This window comes from Papaver somniferum, chromosome 6, assembly GCF_003573695.1.
Source record: "Papaver somniferum cultivar HN1 chromosome 6, ASM357369v1, whole genome shotgun sequence".
Lineage (NCBI taxonomy): Eukaryota > Viridiplantae > Streptophyta > Magnoliopsida > Ranunculales > Papaveraceae > Papaver > Papaver somniferum.
In genome coordinates this window covers 5,922,473-5,940,892 of record NC_039363.1, presented here as the reverse complement: position 1 = coordinate 5,940,892, position 18,420 = coordinate 5,922,473, and the positions used below count along the sequence as shown (strand labels likewise).

Here is an 18,420-nt window from a genome sequence, read left to right as displayed (position 1 = left end):
TCTGTGATAGGTTTCAAAGGACTTCTTCCTTCTTCTTTTTTGGTGAGAAAGTTACCTTAGATTTAACGAAGCGGAGGGTTCATTTAGGGTTCATTAAGACTTCTTCCAGTTAAGGATTCCTTCCTAACAAGACTATCCAAAAAATAAGGAAAGGAGATCCAAATATCCTTGACACAGTATTTTCTAGCCCGATGTGCAAGTCGGTCTGCTAGATTGTTTTTTAACACGCCTTATAGTAATACACACAATTTTAAAAGAATGACAACTAGAAAGCAAATTCCGACAGTCTTCAAGAAGATCACTTCTTTAAGAATTTTAACATCTTTATTCACTTTTTTAATCAATAAAGGGGAGCAATATAAGTGTTAATCATTCTTCTAGCATCCGTAATAACTTTATTCAAATCTGTATAGTAATACTCTTGAAGATTACATCATACTTTAACTTCCAAATGAACCACATAACAATAGTACACATACTTGGCCAACTAATAGCAAAAGGGGATATGCCAAGGGTATGATCATGCCAGTAAAGAAATAACTCATCAATCTAATCTAGATCAGTAGTAACTATGATTATGATATGTATTTTTTTATCAATTGATTGGTCATCCAATGGCTCCTATATGCCAATTAGAAGATTATATCAGCCGTAATGGCGTTTCCATTGATTGCTTTCATCACAGATATGTCATCAGTAACATTTTTTTAAAAGCGGCCATGATTCTATGATTTTCTGAAGGTACATGGCTAACAAGAAGTGATCGTGATAGCGATGATTTGGGGATACTATTCCCTTCTGGGACACTTTACTCTTAAAGAATAAGAAAAATTAAATAGGGCATATTATTCTCCTCCGAGAAATTTTAATCTTAATGTAGAAGACAAATTCAAATGGCAGGAATTTATTTCACATGCCATATTTCAAATACCAGTTTCATCTATAAAACAAGATATATGTAAATTTTTATTGTTCCCATCTTTGAAGTATTTGGAATTGATGTATTCAATTTTGACATATTAATGAAATCAAGAGGTTTCCTTCCCCCATTTTTAGTATGAGGCTACATTATTTTATCTCTTTGACTAAGGTTCACCCTAATCGACCGAATTCGAATAACTTCTTTTGAAGTCAATGATGAGTTTAATAAAAGAAACTCTATGGCTGTGTTTGATAGGAGTTAATTCCATGGAATTAGCCATCTTTCCATGGAAATAGCGTGTTTTCCGCCGTTTGGTCAAAAATTTATTTCCATGGAATTGCAATAAAAGCGTGACCTAAGGTATTTTTTAAACTCAATTCCGTGGAATTTCATGAAAAGTCTTTCCTTGCCTCCTCCGGGAAACTGATTTCATGGAAACACTTTCCATGGAATTGTTTCCTTTCTCTGTTATCAAACACATCCTATAAATTCTAGGAATTTTTATTGAGTTACCAAACACACAAAAAATTACATGAATCCAAAATTTATAATCCTATAGGATTATTAGTTCCTAAAAACAGTGAATTCTGAAAACAAACCAACCATAAATTTATTGTTGTTTGGAGACCTTCTTTACTCTTCAACCAATATTTATGCCTTAATATTTTGGATTACAAGTGGGATTTTGTGCATGGTGTGAGAATTTTTATTTTTGCCAAAATGTCCCATGAAATACTTATACAGTGCTCGTTCTAATGTAAACTGCATAATACTTATATTCTCTTTCCATTTATTTTATTTTATTACTTTTATTAGGAGAGAATTCATCGTGGTGATTAATGTATTCTCAATCCTCCCCGTTATACCCTGTAATGGCGGGATCGAAGAATCTAGAAGGCACCTCCCCCAGTTTCCCCACTAATTTTAGTTTAACTTAATATTCGTTTCCTATTTCTTCATCTTAGAAACATCCTGTTTCGAGTACTGGAATTACTCGAATTCGTATGGTGATAGTATTGGGTTTTTTTAATTTTACAGTGAAATCGTCTCCATTGTAACTTCCGTCAACAAGGTAATCTCTAAATCTTCAATCTAACTCATCTTTTCTTTTAGATCTGACTTATTTCTAACCCTTTATTAGATTTACTTTTCTTAAGTTTTAAATTTGAGTTTTTGGTTATCTAATTTTGTGTTTTTGTTTACTCATTGTTAGGGTTTTCCTACTTTATTGTAGGGTCGTGAATCCCCTTAAATGTGCTTGAGAAGAAGAGACATAAGCTCTTAATCATTCCCCTAACTCATCATTTTTTTAAGGTATGCGTTCATAACTTATTTTTTTTTCTAGAAAAATGTTGAAATTTATTGCTGAGAGAGCTTGTGTATACATGATTCTCATTTTTTTTTTCTGTTTTTTACTAGAGATTGGTATCTCCTTCAGAAATTTCTAACTTCAGTTTTGTTTTTTTCTCTGTTGATATAAGATTTTAGATGAAACATAGTATTATTCAACATAAGCATCATACTGATATTAATGTATTTGTTGTTCAGAAAAGGGAAAGAAAGAAAACAGGTGATGCACCCCCTCCACGAGAATTAAAATTGGGATACTTGCACGCCAAAATAAAAATTGGGAATATAAAACCGATGAAATTCGTGTTTGTACAAAGTAAGTAGTTATCCTAATTTGTAATGTGTGCAAAATTTTGGTTTTGTGACAGGATGACTGCTCAAAACAGATCAAAGAGGGTACAATTGTCTGTGAAGCTAATACAGATGCCCTTGTAAATATTTTGGGTGCAGAACGTCCTGGAGAGTAAGGACCGCAGGTAGAAAAGTGACCCAAAGTTTGCTTTACTTTTCTAAAATTTTAATATTTGTGATTTTGTTTATCTAATTTGGGTGTTTGTTTGGTGATTGTTAGGGTTTTGTCCTACAACATTCATTTACACAGAATCTGCGAGAATAAACTTGATAAGAAGGGGCATTAGCTCAAGCATTCAGAATGGACAAAATTTGGATGAGAATGGATAGATTATCACCCGAATACAGAGCAGGAGTTAACGATTTTATCAAAGTTGCTACTCAAGATGCACGGAGAAGGAAACTAAAGAAAATCTTTTGTCCATGTGAAATATGTGTTAACCATTGTCGTAAAATTGAAAGCGAAGTAAGATATGATTTGCTCCGCTATGGTATTGACCAGAGCTATACTTGTTGGACTAAACATGGAGAGAATCTTCATGCTCCTCATGCTAGTAGCTGTACTGTTAATTTTGAAACTCATACTTCTACAGAACATGAGTTTGAAGAGGGGCCATTGGGTGATATTCCAGACAGTACTATAGATGATGCTCCAGATTATGTTGCAGAGGCAACAAAGATGGTCGACGCGATACTAGAGGACTTTCCAGGTGATCGTAGAAAGTTTGAGAAGTTAATAGAGGATGCTAAGAAGCCTTTATTTCCAGGAGACTCGAAACTTACCAAGCTGTCGGCAATAATCAAGCTGTACAACTTGAAAGCGAAGCATGGAGTATCAGACAAGTTTTTTGGTGAGCTTTTAGATTTGTTGAAGAACGAGATGCTTCCTGATGGTAATGAAATTCCTTCTTCTACATATGAAGCTAAGAAATCCATTAATCCGTTAGGGTTGAACTATGTGAAGATACATGTATGTCCTAATGATTGCATACTATATAGGAAAGATCATGAAAACAAAGAAGTATGCCCAACATGTGGGGAATCAAGATGGAAAAAGGATAAGATAACATTGAAGGAGTGCAAGGGGGTGCCTGTAAAGGTTTTGTGGTATTTCCCGATCATTCCACGACTGAAACGTTTATTTTTGGTGAAGTACATAGCAAGAAAATTGATATGGTATGATCGTGATAGAAACAAAGATGGGTTGCTGCGTCATCCAGCAGATGCTGAAGCATGGAAGGCGATTGATGAAAGATACCCTGATTTTGCTGAGGATCCTAGAAATATTCGCTTAGGAGTGTCAGCTGATGGAGTGAATCCATTTCGTGGTAAGAAGAAAAGTTATAGTTGCTGGCCTATCCTAACAGTGGTTTACAACCTTCCCCCATCGTTATGCATGAAGAGAAAATTCATGATGCTTACAATGTTAATTCAAGGACCAAAAGAACCAGGCAATGACATCGACGTTTTTTTAGCTCCGTTTATTGATGATCTGAAATTATTGTTTGATGAAGGGGTCGAAGCGTATGATGCCTACAAACAAGAAAGGTTCACATTAAGGGCTGTAGTTTTGTGGACAATAAGTGACTATCCTGCACTCGGCAATTTGAGTGGCTGTACTGTTGGTGGATATGATGCTTGTGCAACATGTGGTGTGAATACACACTCCACATGGCTTAAGTACTCTAAAAAAGTTTCATACACTGGTCATAGAAAATGGTTACCGTCTGGCCATCGTTACAGATATCAAATGAAGCCATTTGATGGCAATCAAGAATTCGGTGTGGCTCCTGAACCAGTGAGTGGGTTACAAAGGTTTGAAGAGGCGAAGTCAATTGAAAATGCATGGGGAAAGAAAGGTAATGGCGGTAGAACATTGGGAAAATCAACAAGGTCGGAGTTTGAGGACGAGGATTCATCTAATCTGAAGAAATTGTCAATTTGGGAAAAAGAGCTTGAATACTTCAAATACAATCTTGTCCAACATAATTTTGATCTGATGCATATAGAGAAGAATGTGTGCGAGAGTTTAGTAGGGACATTGCTTAATGATCCTTTAAAAACGAAAGATGGTTATAAAGCTCGCATGGATTTGAATGATTTGAAGATAAGGCCTGAGTTAGAACCTGTTGTTGCAGGAAAAAGGATGTATCTTCCTCCTGCCTGCTACACATTGACGAAAGAAGAGAAGGTGAAGTTTTGCAAAACATTGTATGAGTTGAAGGTTCCACAAGGGTACTGTTCTAATTTTAGCAGTCTGGTGTCGCTAAAAGATGGCAAGTTGATTGGTCTCAAATCACATGACTACCATGTTCTTATGCAGCAATTCTTGCCACTTGCGGTTAGATCGATTCTTCCAAAGAACGTAAGAAATACCATCATTAGATTGTCATCCTTCTTCAGGTCAATATGCAAAAAAGAGATTGATATTGTTGAATTGGATAATATACAAAGGGACCTGGTGGAGACATTATGCTTACTTGAGAAGTATTTTCCACCGTCATTCTTTACCATCATGATTCATCTCACCGTGCATCTAGTCAGAGAAGTGAAATTGTGTGGACCAGTCTTTACTCGATGGATGTATCCATTTGAGAGGTACATGAAGATTTTGAAGGGATACATTCGAAATAAAAATCGTGCTGAAGGTTGTATTGTAAATTGTAACGAGTTAGAGGAATTTGTTGAGTTTGCTGCCGATTGGTTATCTGGCGTGGAAACAATCGGTATTCCTCCTTTAAAGTATACTGGAGCTAGTTCTTCGGAGGGTTCAAGTATAATATCAGATGGAAAACCATTACAAGGTGCTCAGGAGGATGTGGTAGATGGCGTATTATTGTCCCAAGCCCACCTCGTTGTGTTACACAATACTGAAGAAGTAAAACCCTACATAGAGTATGTCCTCCTCTTTTTCCTTTCATACAAGTTTATTAACTCAAGTCAGTGGAACTAATAACTTCTTTCTCACTGCCAGCCAACACATGTCCGAATTGAAGCAACAGTATGGAAAGAAAGCTAGAAATGAAGTATGGCTGCAAAATGAACACAATAAAACGTTCCGTCGATGGTTGAACAAAAAGGTAATCATTTCATCAATTTTCAGTGGTTTTTCAAATTTTCCATTTAGGTATATTTGTGCAGTTTAACTATGTTCTACTCAATTGGGCATCTCTTGTGGAGAAACTGAAATGAAGCAAGGCTAGACTAAGGCATTCAGGAGGTATACTAAAAGAATGGGAAGAGAACTAGCTTGCTATGAGCACTAGTTTCTCCCAATGCTCAATCAATAGTGCAACCTAAGCATACACAAGGAATGGCAAGATAATCAGCTTGCTATGAGCACTGATTTCTTCCATTGCACAATTAGTTCAAAGCTTTACAGATACCTAGCCTAGCATTCCATCAATTGTGACAGCAAATTTAAACATGACAGTGAACATTACATGGCAGTGAGCAACAACACATGTTAACAGGACAAATATAACAGGAATGAGTTGGAAATCAAACATGAAATTAAACAAGCACATTAACAGGATACATTTAACAGGATATGAAAGTCTAACATGAACTTTAACAAAATTGAACTAACAGGAGACTAACACAACTGTGAACTGAAATTAAGCAGAAACTCAAAATTGTAACAGGAGACTAAGCAGGAGACTAACACAACTGAAATTAAACTGAAATTAAGCAGGAGACTAACACAACTGTGAACTGAATTAACAAGATATTATAACACTCAAAATTGAACTGTGGACTAAAGTTGAACTGAAATTAACAGGACATGAAAGTCCTGGATGTTGGCTACTCCAAGCATAGTTTTTAACACAAATCCCACACTACATATTTATACCCAATACCCAATTAGGGTTTACAATAAAAATCCCCAAATTTGAGAAATTAGGGCTTTTAGAAATTGGAGAAATCTCACCTAATTCTCTGAAATTGTTGTCGACCCATAACTCCTCTGTACTTGTTCTTCCTCCTGCTCCAACAACTCTACTGATTCCCTAACTCGAGGTGTTTTATCTGCCCTCACCTAGGTTTCGAAAGGTGAGAGATGGTAAAACAACTAGGTTAGGGGGATAGTGATTTCGGGCTTTGTTGCTGTCGAGTGAATGGGGTGGTGATGGTGATGGTATGGTGGTGGCAGAAGGTGGCAGGGAGAGGTGGTGGTACGGTTCTGTTGAAGACGGTGGTGAAGTTGCAGAGAGGAATGGGGGAGAGTGGCTCGACTGAGTTTGGGGTAGGGGGCGTGTTTGGTTAGCTGGTATAGGTTCGGTTGCTAGGGTGTTAATCGGGTGTATCGAGTTTGATGATCTGCGACGCTGAGCCGTGGGATAGGGAGATGAAAGATCAATCGGACGGTGAGATTAAGTGAAGCTTGTAGCGACCGTCAGATTTTTTGATACAACGAAGTTAACGGCTCTAGATGGGGTTAGGTGTTGTAGTGTAAGGCGGAGATATCAAACTTCGATGCACAGCAAGGGAGCGACCGTTGGATTCAACTACCATCTAATCTGAAGGCTTGGAATTTCAGCGCTGTGGTGCTTGGTAGAGACTTCAGATTTTGATGCTCTATGAAGGAGCGACCATCGGATGCTTCTGGGAACTGATCTGACGGCTGAGAACGGAGGCGCTTTTGTGTGTAGAAAATGAGGTTGTGCGCACCATTCTTTGCGGCTTCCTTGCGTAATTTCTCCCGGCTTTTCACTACTTTTCTGCTCTTTTTGCTCCGCGACTCATCCGAACTTTATTTATTACCTAAAAATGCAAAATTAATTAATAAAAATATTTATTCTTGAAAACAATGAAAATACAGAATATGGGATAAAATGTAGAATTAATGCACAAAAGATGAGTTAAAATGCCAACAAAAAGGGATAAATATATACAATATTTGGCACTCATCAATATCACAGGGCCCGCGTCATTTAGTTGTAAAGTACAATGGATATGACATAAATGGATGCCGGTATCGCACTAAAATTCATGATGTTGGCGTAAACCAAAACTGTGGGGTTAGCCTGGAGGCGTCAGGAATGCACATTGCTAGTGCGAAGGACAGTAACCCAAAGATTGCTACATCGCGCTATTATGGAGTGATAAATGAGATTTGGGTTCTTGATTACCACTGCGTAAAGATACCCGTGTTCTTGTGTGATTGGGTACACAGTGGTTATGGTGTCAAAACTGATGAACTTGGTTACACACTAGTCGACCTCAACAGATTAGGGCATAAAAAGGATCCTTTCATTTTAGCTTCCCAAGCTAATCAAGTTTTTTATGTAGAAGATCAAGGAGATCCAAGGTGGTCTGTTGTTATATCATGCCCTTTAAATGACTATATGGATGACGATGATGTCGATGAAATTGCTGAGGATGAGCTAATGTCTGAGAATCGTCGGCCAGAAGATAATATGGCAATAGATATGAGCTCACTTTATGTGGACGACGATTCTGACACTTCTTATTTTCGCGATGATGGTCAGGGGATATATGTTGATCCCTGCTTTGAACAATAAGATGGTAGCAACAGCTGGTAAGAGACCCACCAGTTTCAGTATGTTAACAGTACAGTTTCGAAGAAGCTAGATTTGTTTTCAGTTTGTAATTTCACAAGCTGGTAATGTGCCCATAAATCTGATTATCTTTCATCCATGCTTCATTCATGCAGGTAACTCCTCTTGCTTGTTATTATGAAGGGAGGATGGATTTTGTGTGTAGTTGTCGTGCTACGGCAGATTCAAAATCATTTACTTCCATATCTGCATTCTATTTACACATATATTTAAGTTCTTATGTTGTTTTACTTGTTAATTATGTTTTGTAATCCGTTGTAATGCCTTGGCAAGAATATCTTACTAGCTTGAATTACCAGCAGAATTTTGATGCTAGATAAGGGTTTCCTTGAAATAAATAGAAAGTGTTCATCAATATTCTGTCATATTCTCCCATTGATGTTCCATTTTTTCAGTGTTTTCAGTGATTCTACAGTTAAGACTATGATTGAAGTTCAATCTTCGCTTCTTGTTTAGTGTGTTATGGCAGTGACACTCTGTCTATATAACGTACATCATAGACTTACGATGTTGACCTTTACTATAATTTCTGCAACGTACATAAGCATCAAGAATCAAGGGCAATGAAGGTCATGTGCTAGTAGCCAGCTGGGGGTATGGCAACCCCTGGTAAGTCTTTTTTTTCTTTTCATTTACCTTTCCATTATCTATGTTGGATATTTTCATGTATGGCTGCACCATTAAATTCTTAAAACCTATTGAAACAAACCAAAATTACTTTTTGCGAGGTAAAGAAAAGCAATGAAGATTTTTTCAGTTAATGGCAAGTACTGTTTTAAGTGGCTTGGAAAATATTATGCTTAACATGTCGGATGCTTCTTCTGTTTATATTAACCACCATCAAAGGTCAGTTTATCTTCTACTTCTGAAAACTTACCAAGATGTGGAGAATTACTTATATCTCGTGATTTAGAATTTTGCACCTCAGAATTTAGGATCTTCCGACACATGCTAGTTACATTTCTACTACCCCAGCTAATAGGAAATGGGTCTCTGAGGAGTTGGGTGTTGTTACCGAGTCTATGGAGGTGTCTGGGATTTCATCACTGGGGTTTTTGATCAGGTAATTTTTATTATAATGTACTATTTTGATTTTTCTTTGTTGTTCGTTTGTTTTTCTAATCCTTGTTTATCAGGTGAATATGTTGCGGGTAAGATGAGAAGTTTGGAGTCTTGGTCACTGATTATATCATGCTAGCCATTATATTATTTCTTAATGTGAATGTAGAATATCTTTGGGAAGTTAATTCAATTCAGATGCACCCTTTATCTCTTAGATGTATTATAAATATCGACTCTACTTAATTTTATCAATTCAGATTGATTATAATTCTAGTTGATTTGGCTGAATTGATATTCCTCCTGCATTACTGTTTTGAGTTTCACTGGAGAGTTTATTGCGATTGCTTCGGCGAGGTACAACTAAACTAGATTGGAGGTGTACATTATGATGGATTGTCACTATTAGTATGGCATATACATTGTGACGTTAAAGTTTTTTTTATCACGTTCAGGCATATTGCTTTTTACTAGAAGCTAAACAGATACATATGTGCTCCCTTTGTAATTTATTTGGAGAGATGGATTGAATTGAAGGATTGTACCTATGCAGGCGAACATACTTCTTGACAGCGATGGAATAGTGAAGCTTTGGGATATCGGTGTTTCAGCTTGTGTATTTGACAAGGGTGACAGCCAACGCTCTTTTGTAGGAACTGCATGCTCATCAGTTTTTTCCTCCCTTCTAACAAGCTTTTTCTGAATGCAAATCTACTATTTCTTCCTTATTTTTTTCCTTTTATCATTGCTGTACACAATTTGAATTTAGAAACGTTCCCATGTTTTACTTTTACAGGATGGCTTAGAAGTTTTGCAGCTGGGAAGTGGATACGATTTCAAGTGAGTGGTTGTTTCCTATCTCTTACTGTACTGTATAACAGTTTTTACTCGGCAGGTCTAACTACTGATACATAGAGAACCACTATCTACTCTTGTGAAGTTTCTTTGTTTATACATCTTGCAAAGCTTATATCTTGTCATTTGGGATAAACTGCTTTAGAGTTTGCCCATGGTCATGCTCCCTTCTCGAAGTACCCTCCGATAAAGGTAAACCAGTATTCTGAATGCTTCTCTAAAACTATTTCAGTATTTCGGAAGAGCTTTTGACTTGTGTCTCTCCTGGTGGTCTTTGTTGAATATATTGCATCAAAATACCTTCATAATATATATTGTATGGATCAGCTTCTTCTTGACGGCTGTAGTTCCCTTTGGTTGAATTGATTATAGCCACCTACATGTGACCAGAGAATAAAGAAAACAGTCAACTTGGTTACTCAAGTATGGTGTGTTGGGTAGATTTAGCTTAAACAAATTAGAGTCAAAATAATTTTGCTACTTCCTCAGGTGATTGGAGCTGCAGAAGTGGTGAACGGTTGGCTACCTGACTTAGACCTACAACAGTTATCCGCAGTGAAAAGCAGTTCGCTCAGGTTATATTCTGATCATTAATTTTATAAACTGAACTTACGACATACAAATTGTTTCTTTCATTATATCGTTGATATATCAGACAAAGAACTTTATCTGTAGTGTTTGATCTAGAAATATGATAAAATGGTGAACCACACAAATTTGATACATTTCAGGAATTTCTGGTGAAGTGTAAAGATATGCAGAGGCAGCATGCCATTCGATTCCAGGCACACCAAGCTGCTAATGGAGATGCCACATATAGGATGTCAGAGACTTAAACACACTAACTAAATTCATTTAAAGTATTTCATTAATCTATTCCTATGATCTCACTGAGGTATTTTTGGATAAAGAAACCACACCTGTGAAGCTGTGATCACTTCAATAAATGCTCTCAGTAAGACTGACATGGAAGTGTCAGGCATTCTGTTGGGAGTGAGTGTGTGCAAAACTATCACTTCCGTGATTAGATTCCCATTGGGTTATAGTCATTACAAGTAATATCAGTATTGTAAATAGGGATTTCATCTTTCGTTTCTTGTTTAGTCTTTGTTAACAGTAAGCATCATCTGTATATATGCTTATGGAAATTCATGTCAAGGATAATGTTGTTTGATTAATAATTAATAAAAATCCAATTTAGTGTTGGTTACCACTTTGGAGATTTTTCTGGGAACGATATTAATAATAAAAACTGTGCACGACTTCATGGAGATGCTTGATTTGGACACGGTGAGTTTTACAGATCCGTGACCATTACACAGATTGGTCACGGAGGGAAATATATTCCGAGACCAATGAGCAAATTTGGACACGGTGAATCTAAATGTTTCGTGTCCAAAACACAAACTTGTCACGGGTGAAATAAAATGACGAGACTAAAGAAGCAGTTGTCACGGTGAAATATATTAAATAGTCACGGGATTTATCCGTGACCAAATGACATACTTTTGGCCTCGCAGCCTTTGGACACGGTTTCTTAAAAATGAATTACCGTGACCATAGACCTTTGGTCACGGTAAATTACCGTGATGAAAAGCCATTTTTGTACTAGTGAAACTTCAATTAAATCCAAATATCAAAAACCTAACTCCAGATTCTAACCAATCTACCATTTCTTCTGCTTTCCTGGCCAACCAAAACCACTCGAGCACCAATAGAGAAACCTAAGTGTTTTTCTTAAGTTTTCCGATCTCAAAACTAAAAAAATATTCTTACTGAAGAACGAGAAACGAAGAACAGGGGAAAGAGAAGAAGAAAGAAGAAGAAGAAGAAGAAAAAGAAGAAGAAAAGAATAACGAGTTTATCTCCTCATTGAGATAAGGGCAACCAAGATTGATAAAGGCACCCGAACTGATAAGGGCATCCAGGCGGTTAAGATATAATTGACGATTCTACCCTTCACACTTATCTGAAGATATCTTCTTCGTCTCATATCTGAATGACATGTTCGAGTAGTCAATTCTGTGTAACTTTTCGAGATCTATCCATCGGTACTAATTTCGCATCTAGTTCGTTGTTAGATTAATTCTTATTAATTAACGTTCGTGTTAAACTAATCAAGTCGTTAACGGCTAAAACGTCTCTTGACCGGTCTAATAGCGTTGACGAGCTTGAGGGTCCTTACATGCATGATCTGAGCTTATAAATGGAAGTGTAGATCGAACTTTTTATTAGTGAGAGTTTGATTTCTTTTTGTGAATTTCTTTGTCAAGAATGATTGATTTCTAGGGTTTGTATTTCTTACCGGGTTTAGAAGATGCTGCTATGGTTACTTCATGTTTGATTAAGGTGTTTGTGGAAATGTCTCATGGAAATTATAATGCAGGAACCTCTCAGTAAAAGATCACTCTAAGTTTAGATGGAGAGAGAGGAATCTAGGTAGGTTTTCTTGAGAACTTCCAACCATATTTTCTACTGATTTTGGTTGAATACGAGTATGTTGTATTATCCGATTGAATTAATTCATCGATGATGGTGTAATTCAAGGTCGAGAAGACGGTGGTGAATTAAGTTTTCAATTAGGCCTCAGACTGCCGAATTAACGTGGACATGACGGATGTTAGATTGGCCATTTTCAAAAATTCAAGCAACAGTTGACTTAACAGTCTCTAGTTAGTCAACGACCCTAATACATCAAGTGCATGGACCCAGACCCTAATTCTACCATAAAGTTACGACCCTTTTACAAAATATGTCTATAAAAAACCTTGGTATAGTTCTTGGGTGTGGTATAGTATTTGTCATGGCTTAGATATTCTGAAACAGCGTGCTCATTGGGATATTAGAGATGGTAATTCTGACAATGCTTTTTTAGATAACTGGATTTCAAATCCAACTTATCCTCTCTGCCTCAACCAACCTAATCCTAACTACAAGGTATCTGATTTCATTAGACAGGATACTAAGTCTTGGAATACTCCTTTAGTTCAAGCCTTCTTTACTAGTGAAAATAGTCAGAAAATAAGTAACATGTGCATTCCTATTTATGGTAAGGATGTTCTAGTTTGGCCTTATGCCAAGAATTGTATAATGACAGTCAAATCAGTTTACAAATTGCTTGCTTTAGAACTTCCACATAACTCAGCTCAAAACCCTGACATTTACACTTATAAGGCTCTTTGGAAATCCTCTTTGCTTCCCAGAACTCAGTTGTTCCTTTGGAAGTGTTTTGAAAAGATCCTCCCTACTGGCAGTAAACTTGTCAGATACAATAAGACTCGCAATGATAAATGCAGTCTGTGTAATTTAAATGTTAGTGAAACTCCTGAACATATGTTATTACACTATTCTTTTGCTAAAAATGTTTGGTCTCATATCCCTGTTGCAAGTCAATTTGTTTCGCAGGATTTTGACACTCATATAAGTGTAAAAGATTGGATATCCAAATGGATAACCCCAAGTCAAATGCAGTCCCATTCAGCCACAGTCTTGACTACTGCTTGGTGCATATGGAAAGATATATGCGCCAAAGTCTTTGAAAATGCACCTTTAAACCCAATGGCTACTGCTATAAATGCTCTTAAAATAGCTTTCTGAAACTGCCTGTGCATTAGTTTCTCCTTCCATGCCTAACATGGGTCATACTGCTACATCTGATGATGACTCTAATTTTCTACAAAATACTCTCCATAATAGTATAGTCATATTCTGTGATGCCTCTTATGACAAGGATATTAGTAAGTCTGGTATTGGGGCTGAGGCTATAAATTCTGCAGGTACCTTCAAAGGGTGCAAATTAGTCTCGGGGAATGCTGAGAGTCTTGAAGGAGCTGAAAGTGCTGCACTATTTGAAGCTTCCAAATGGATCAGGGAGGAAAATTGATGATGTTTATTTAGTTAGTGATGCCAAAACTGTGATGGCCTATCTTAATAATTACAAGGGACAAACTAGTTGGACCTCTTGCACTATATTAGAGGATTGTTTATTTCTTTTAAAAGACCTCTTGCTCTATATTAGAGGATTGTTTGTTTCTGTCAAAAGATGTTAACAATTATTCAATTTAAACATCTCAAGAGAGATCTGAATAGAGCAGCAGACACTGCTGCCAAATATAGTAGAGTTGGGTCTGTAATCCCGAACAAGGAAGTGGGATGAGCACAACTGTCGCTACTTCCTCCAAAATGACATAAACTCTCAGTAATGAATGAAATTTTTACTTTTCTAGCAAAAAAAAAAAAAAAAGATAATTGCTATGAGTTTCACCTCCACTCTGTCTAAGAAACCACCAGCTTTCCAAGACCACCAAATAAGAGACCATATCCACCAATATTTAAAAAAATCTCCACCTTTACCACATGTGCCTCCAAAACCACGGAAGAAGCCGATTTATGTGCCTCGAAAACCACCAAAGAAGCCAGTAAAACCACCGCCATCGCATAAAATTCCACCAATATTGAGGAAATCTCCACCTCAACCGAAGATGAAAATGAAAGCATTAGGCAATCAAGATCAATTGATCAACGATTTATACCAAGAAAGCTAATCAAAGCATACGTTCATGTAAGACTATTGGTCGACTAGCAAATAGAGAGTGGTATTTTGTAAGAGATATAGTCCATATTTAAGTGTTTGGTTTTGGCCTTTTCCAATCTTATAGAGATGGACGCCACCATTTTTGACGTTATCAACTGTAAGACGGTATGCCATTTTAGGTAAAATAACTGTATCATCAAAGCCTAAAGGGAAATTTGTGAATATGTCCCGTTTTCACTAACCCGTTCGGGGATCTATACCATAACAGAAAAACTTAAGAAATATATCCCATCCGTACAAATGTTCCGTTAACTAGTCAATATCACACATATGCGGAGACTCTTAACCTAGTTTCGTACTCTCTATCCTCTCGTCTTCTCCTCTTCTCTGTTTCTTACTCAAAAAAAGAAAAGTAAAACAACTCCCCCATTTTTTATTTCATCCAATCCATTAAACCTACTTGTTTGAATTTTTAGTTACACAATATATGGTGTTTGCAGATTTATGAAGAAGCAATCTTCTTAGACAATGCTTATACTAAACAGCTATGAGAAATATCTCCACTGTGATGAACTTGTTTATGCTTTGAGAAGACATATAAGAACCGTTTTATGAATCCGGGGGCTAGGGTTTTTGGGATTTACTGTTATTATCGTAAAACAAGTTGAAATTAGAATTTTAATTAGAATTTTTAATTAAATATTTAATATGGATGTTATCCTTTACCGATTCAAGCAGATGACATAATTGAAATTATTGTTTTCCTGTTGAATATTATCTTTGTTGTTATATACTTGCAATTGAATACGATTACTTTTCAAGTTGATGAATGGGTACTCATTGATTGTGTAAAAAAATTTGTTTTCTGAGTTGTCATCGATTTGAATTTTTGGGGTTTTAGATGAGATTAGGGTTCTATCATAAATAGCATGTTCAAAGTCCGAACAAGGATTGATTTGTCATGAGAAGATGAAAAAAATCATGCCTGAATGGTCAATTGAAGATGCAGGAGATCCAAGTTTCTTTCATGGCTGCTGTGTTTAGTAAAATGAAGAAGAACTAAAGGATGAAGATGAATTTAAGGGTGTATATAAGGGTGCACAGGAACCGAGCCGGACCGATGGACCGTCCCGGAACCGGTGGAACCGTACCTGTTTTTGTACCGAACCGAGGAAGGGGGTACAGGTACCCGTCCAAAAAATAGGAACCGAGGCCAGGGAGGTACAGATACACGGTCCTATACCAGTCCCGTACCGTCTCGGACCGATTGTACCGAGTAGTAATAGTCGTTAGATTTAGGGATTAATATGAGTATCTGATGGTGCCGGTATATATAGAAAAATTACTAGGGTTTCTTCTTTTTTTTCATCTTTTACCCATCACCAAGCATCTTTTGCTCAACCTCTTGTCAGAAACAAATAACTCGAGCTTCTTACGTAACTCACGACATCTTCTGTTCCTCAACTGTGTTCCAACATTCATTATCACTGCCGATCTCCAATTCCAACAGTCTCAGAAACCAAGCTCAACTTCAAAAGTCAATGGCAGCAACACCACTGATCAACAATGGCAGTTGGGATCTTCCTTGTTTTGTCGAGTTGTTCTCCATTCCTCGACTCCTACTCTCCCAACCATCTCAGTCTTCATTATCCATCATCAACATCATCATTATCGTTTGCTACCGACGTCCATCCATCGCAACCAGCACAACCACCTATCTCTATCATTCTTCATCAACGATGAGCAGAAGCATCATCAGTTCAACACACTAGTCATTATAACAATTGCACAACTGCACTAGCATATGACTTGTTATTGTACCACAGTTTAGGAAGTTAATTACTACTCAAACTGCAGTTATAGTTTGTTTGCGAACACCACACCTCTCTGAAGTTAATTAGTACCGATCGGTACCGGTACCGTACCTGGTACCGAAACCGAGGTACAAGATACAGGTATCGGTCCAAAATTTTGGAACCGAGGCTAGGGAGGTACAAGTACTCGGCCTCGGCAAGAACAGACCCGAACCGTACCATGTGCACCCTTAGGTGTATATGCAATTCCGGTAGGGAATTTGACTAGTCAAGGTCTGATATTGACTACTTGACTGTGTTTTTGGACAGATGGGATAGATTTCTTAATTTTTTTCTGTTATGGGATAGATCCCCAAACGTATTAGTGAAAATGGGACATATTTCCAATTTTCCCAAGCCTAAATTGACAAGACCATGAATAGTACAATGGGAGTAATGTACTATTTAACGTTTTGTACACTCCTCCGGTCTCCTTAATATCTTGACTTAGTCAAAGCGGACTAATAATTTAGGATGGAGGGAGTATTAATTAAGCGAGATATTAATTAACCGATAAATTGATAATTATTAATTTATATTATATTCATTAATATCTTATTAACTTAGAAATTTGTTATCAAATAATTATTTTTTAAATACTGTAGAATATTAAATTCTTCAAAGAACCCTGCAATCTCCCACTTTGCTTAATTGTAAATTCGATCAACATATAACACAAGTTTTGACAATTCAGATCAACAGTTAGACAGTGAAATCACTCACGACTTACAAAATTTGACCGGAAAGATGGGTCATCGCAATTAAATGAATGTCAAAATGTCATGAAAATCATGAAGAAAATGATGCTACGCAACTGTTGACTAGTGAAGAAATAATTGAGAGTTTTACAAGAACTGATAAAGATGTGAAAGAAGATTGTAAAGACCCTCAAGCTCGTCAACGCTATTAGACCAGTCAAGAGACGTCTTAGCAGCTAGTTACTCGATTAGCTTAACACGAATGTTAATTAGTAGAATAAACAGCGATCTAGATACGAAACTAGTATCACTGATTAGGCATCGAAAAGTTGTGCGCAATGGACTACTCAAATGTGTCATTCGGATATCGGACGAAGAAGATATCATTAGATTTGTTTGAAGGGAAAAATAGTCATTTTGCAGTTAAATGACTTAGCAGCCCTTATCTTTTGGTCGTGTGTATTTAAAAATCCTGCTCAGCCTTATCTACACCTAATCGATAAGAATTATTCATTTCTTTTCTTTCTTCTTCTCTTTCGTTTTTATTCTTTTCTACTTTTCTTCTGCCGATGTTGAGAGGTGAGTTTGAGATTCAGTTTGAGATAATTAATTATTGAGGGAGAACATATTAAGTAGAACATGTTGTTGATGTTGTGATTGTTTGAGCTGAGGAGAAGATGGGGTTGACGCCGTTGTAGCGAATTTAGGGTTTCTCTGTAAATCAGTGAAGGTGGGGATGATGATGAGATTAAGATCGATAGATGAAGAATAGGGTTTGCGAGTAGATGAAGAAGCAAGGGTTGAGGTTTAATTGCAGTTTTGTAGTTGTTTTGAAGAATAAGCATATAATTAGGATTTGTCAGAAGATTATTTAGATGCTCGGTTAGAGATGAATTAGATGAAATTAGACAAGGGTTTTATCTGAATTAGATTTTTGTGTTTGAAGCTATGATGCATGATTGAAGTTATTAATGGAATTAGATTTGAATTATGTTAATAAGAAGATGATGTAGTTATTATGAGTATTGAACTGATTGGTGCTTGAGCAAAAGGGGTTATCATTTAATTGTGGTTATGGTGCTGTTTTGAGAAAGTATTCAAGGGATTGAGGTTGTATTTGAGATGGTTGCTCAATTGAATCCAGGGAAGGAAGAATCTTACTTCAATTGCCTGAGTGAGGCTGTTAAGAGGTAATTGTTCTTGTAAAACTGTTGCT

General features: G+C 36.7%; 1 protein-coding gene across 1 annotated transcript; it reads left to right on the top strand.

Annotated features, from left to right (window-relative positions):
* The first annotated feature begins 2,945 nt into the window (after window positions 1-2,945).
* LOC113290387 lies at window positions 2,946-8,148 on the top strand. Its single transcript, XM_026539995.1, has 2 exons — window positions 2,946-5,453; window positions 7,546-8,148. Exons 1-2 carry the CDS (start codon window positions 2,946-2,948, stop codon window positions 8,146-8,148), a joined length of 3,111 nt encoding a protein of 1,036 aa, XP_026395780.1.
* The last annotated feature ends 10,272 nt before the right edge of the window (window positions 8,149-18,420 follow it).

Excerpts from the sequence above, each read along its gene's own strand:
- LOC113290387 (XM_026539995.1), top strand. The coding sequence starts at position 2,946 with ATGGATAGATTATCACCCGAATACAGAGCAGGAGTTAACGATTTTATC. Across the intron at positions 5,454-7,545 it reads AGGAGGATGTGGTAGATGGC|GGCCCGCGTCATTTAGTTGT; the intron begins GTATTATTGTCC and ends TCAATATCACAG.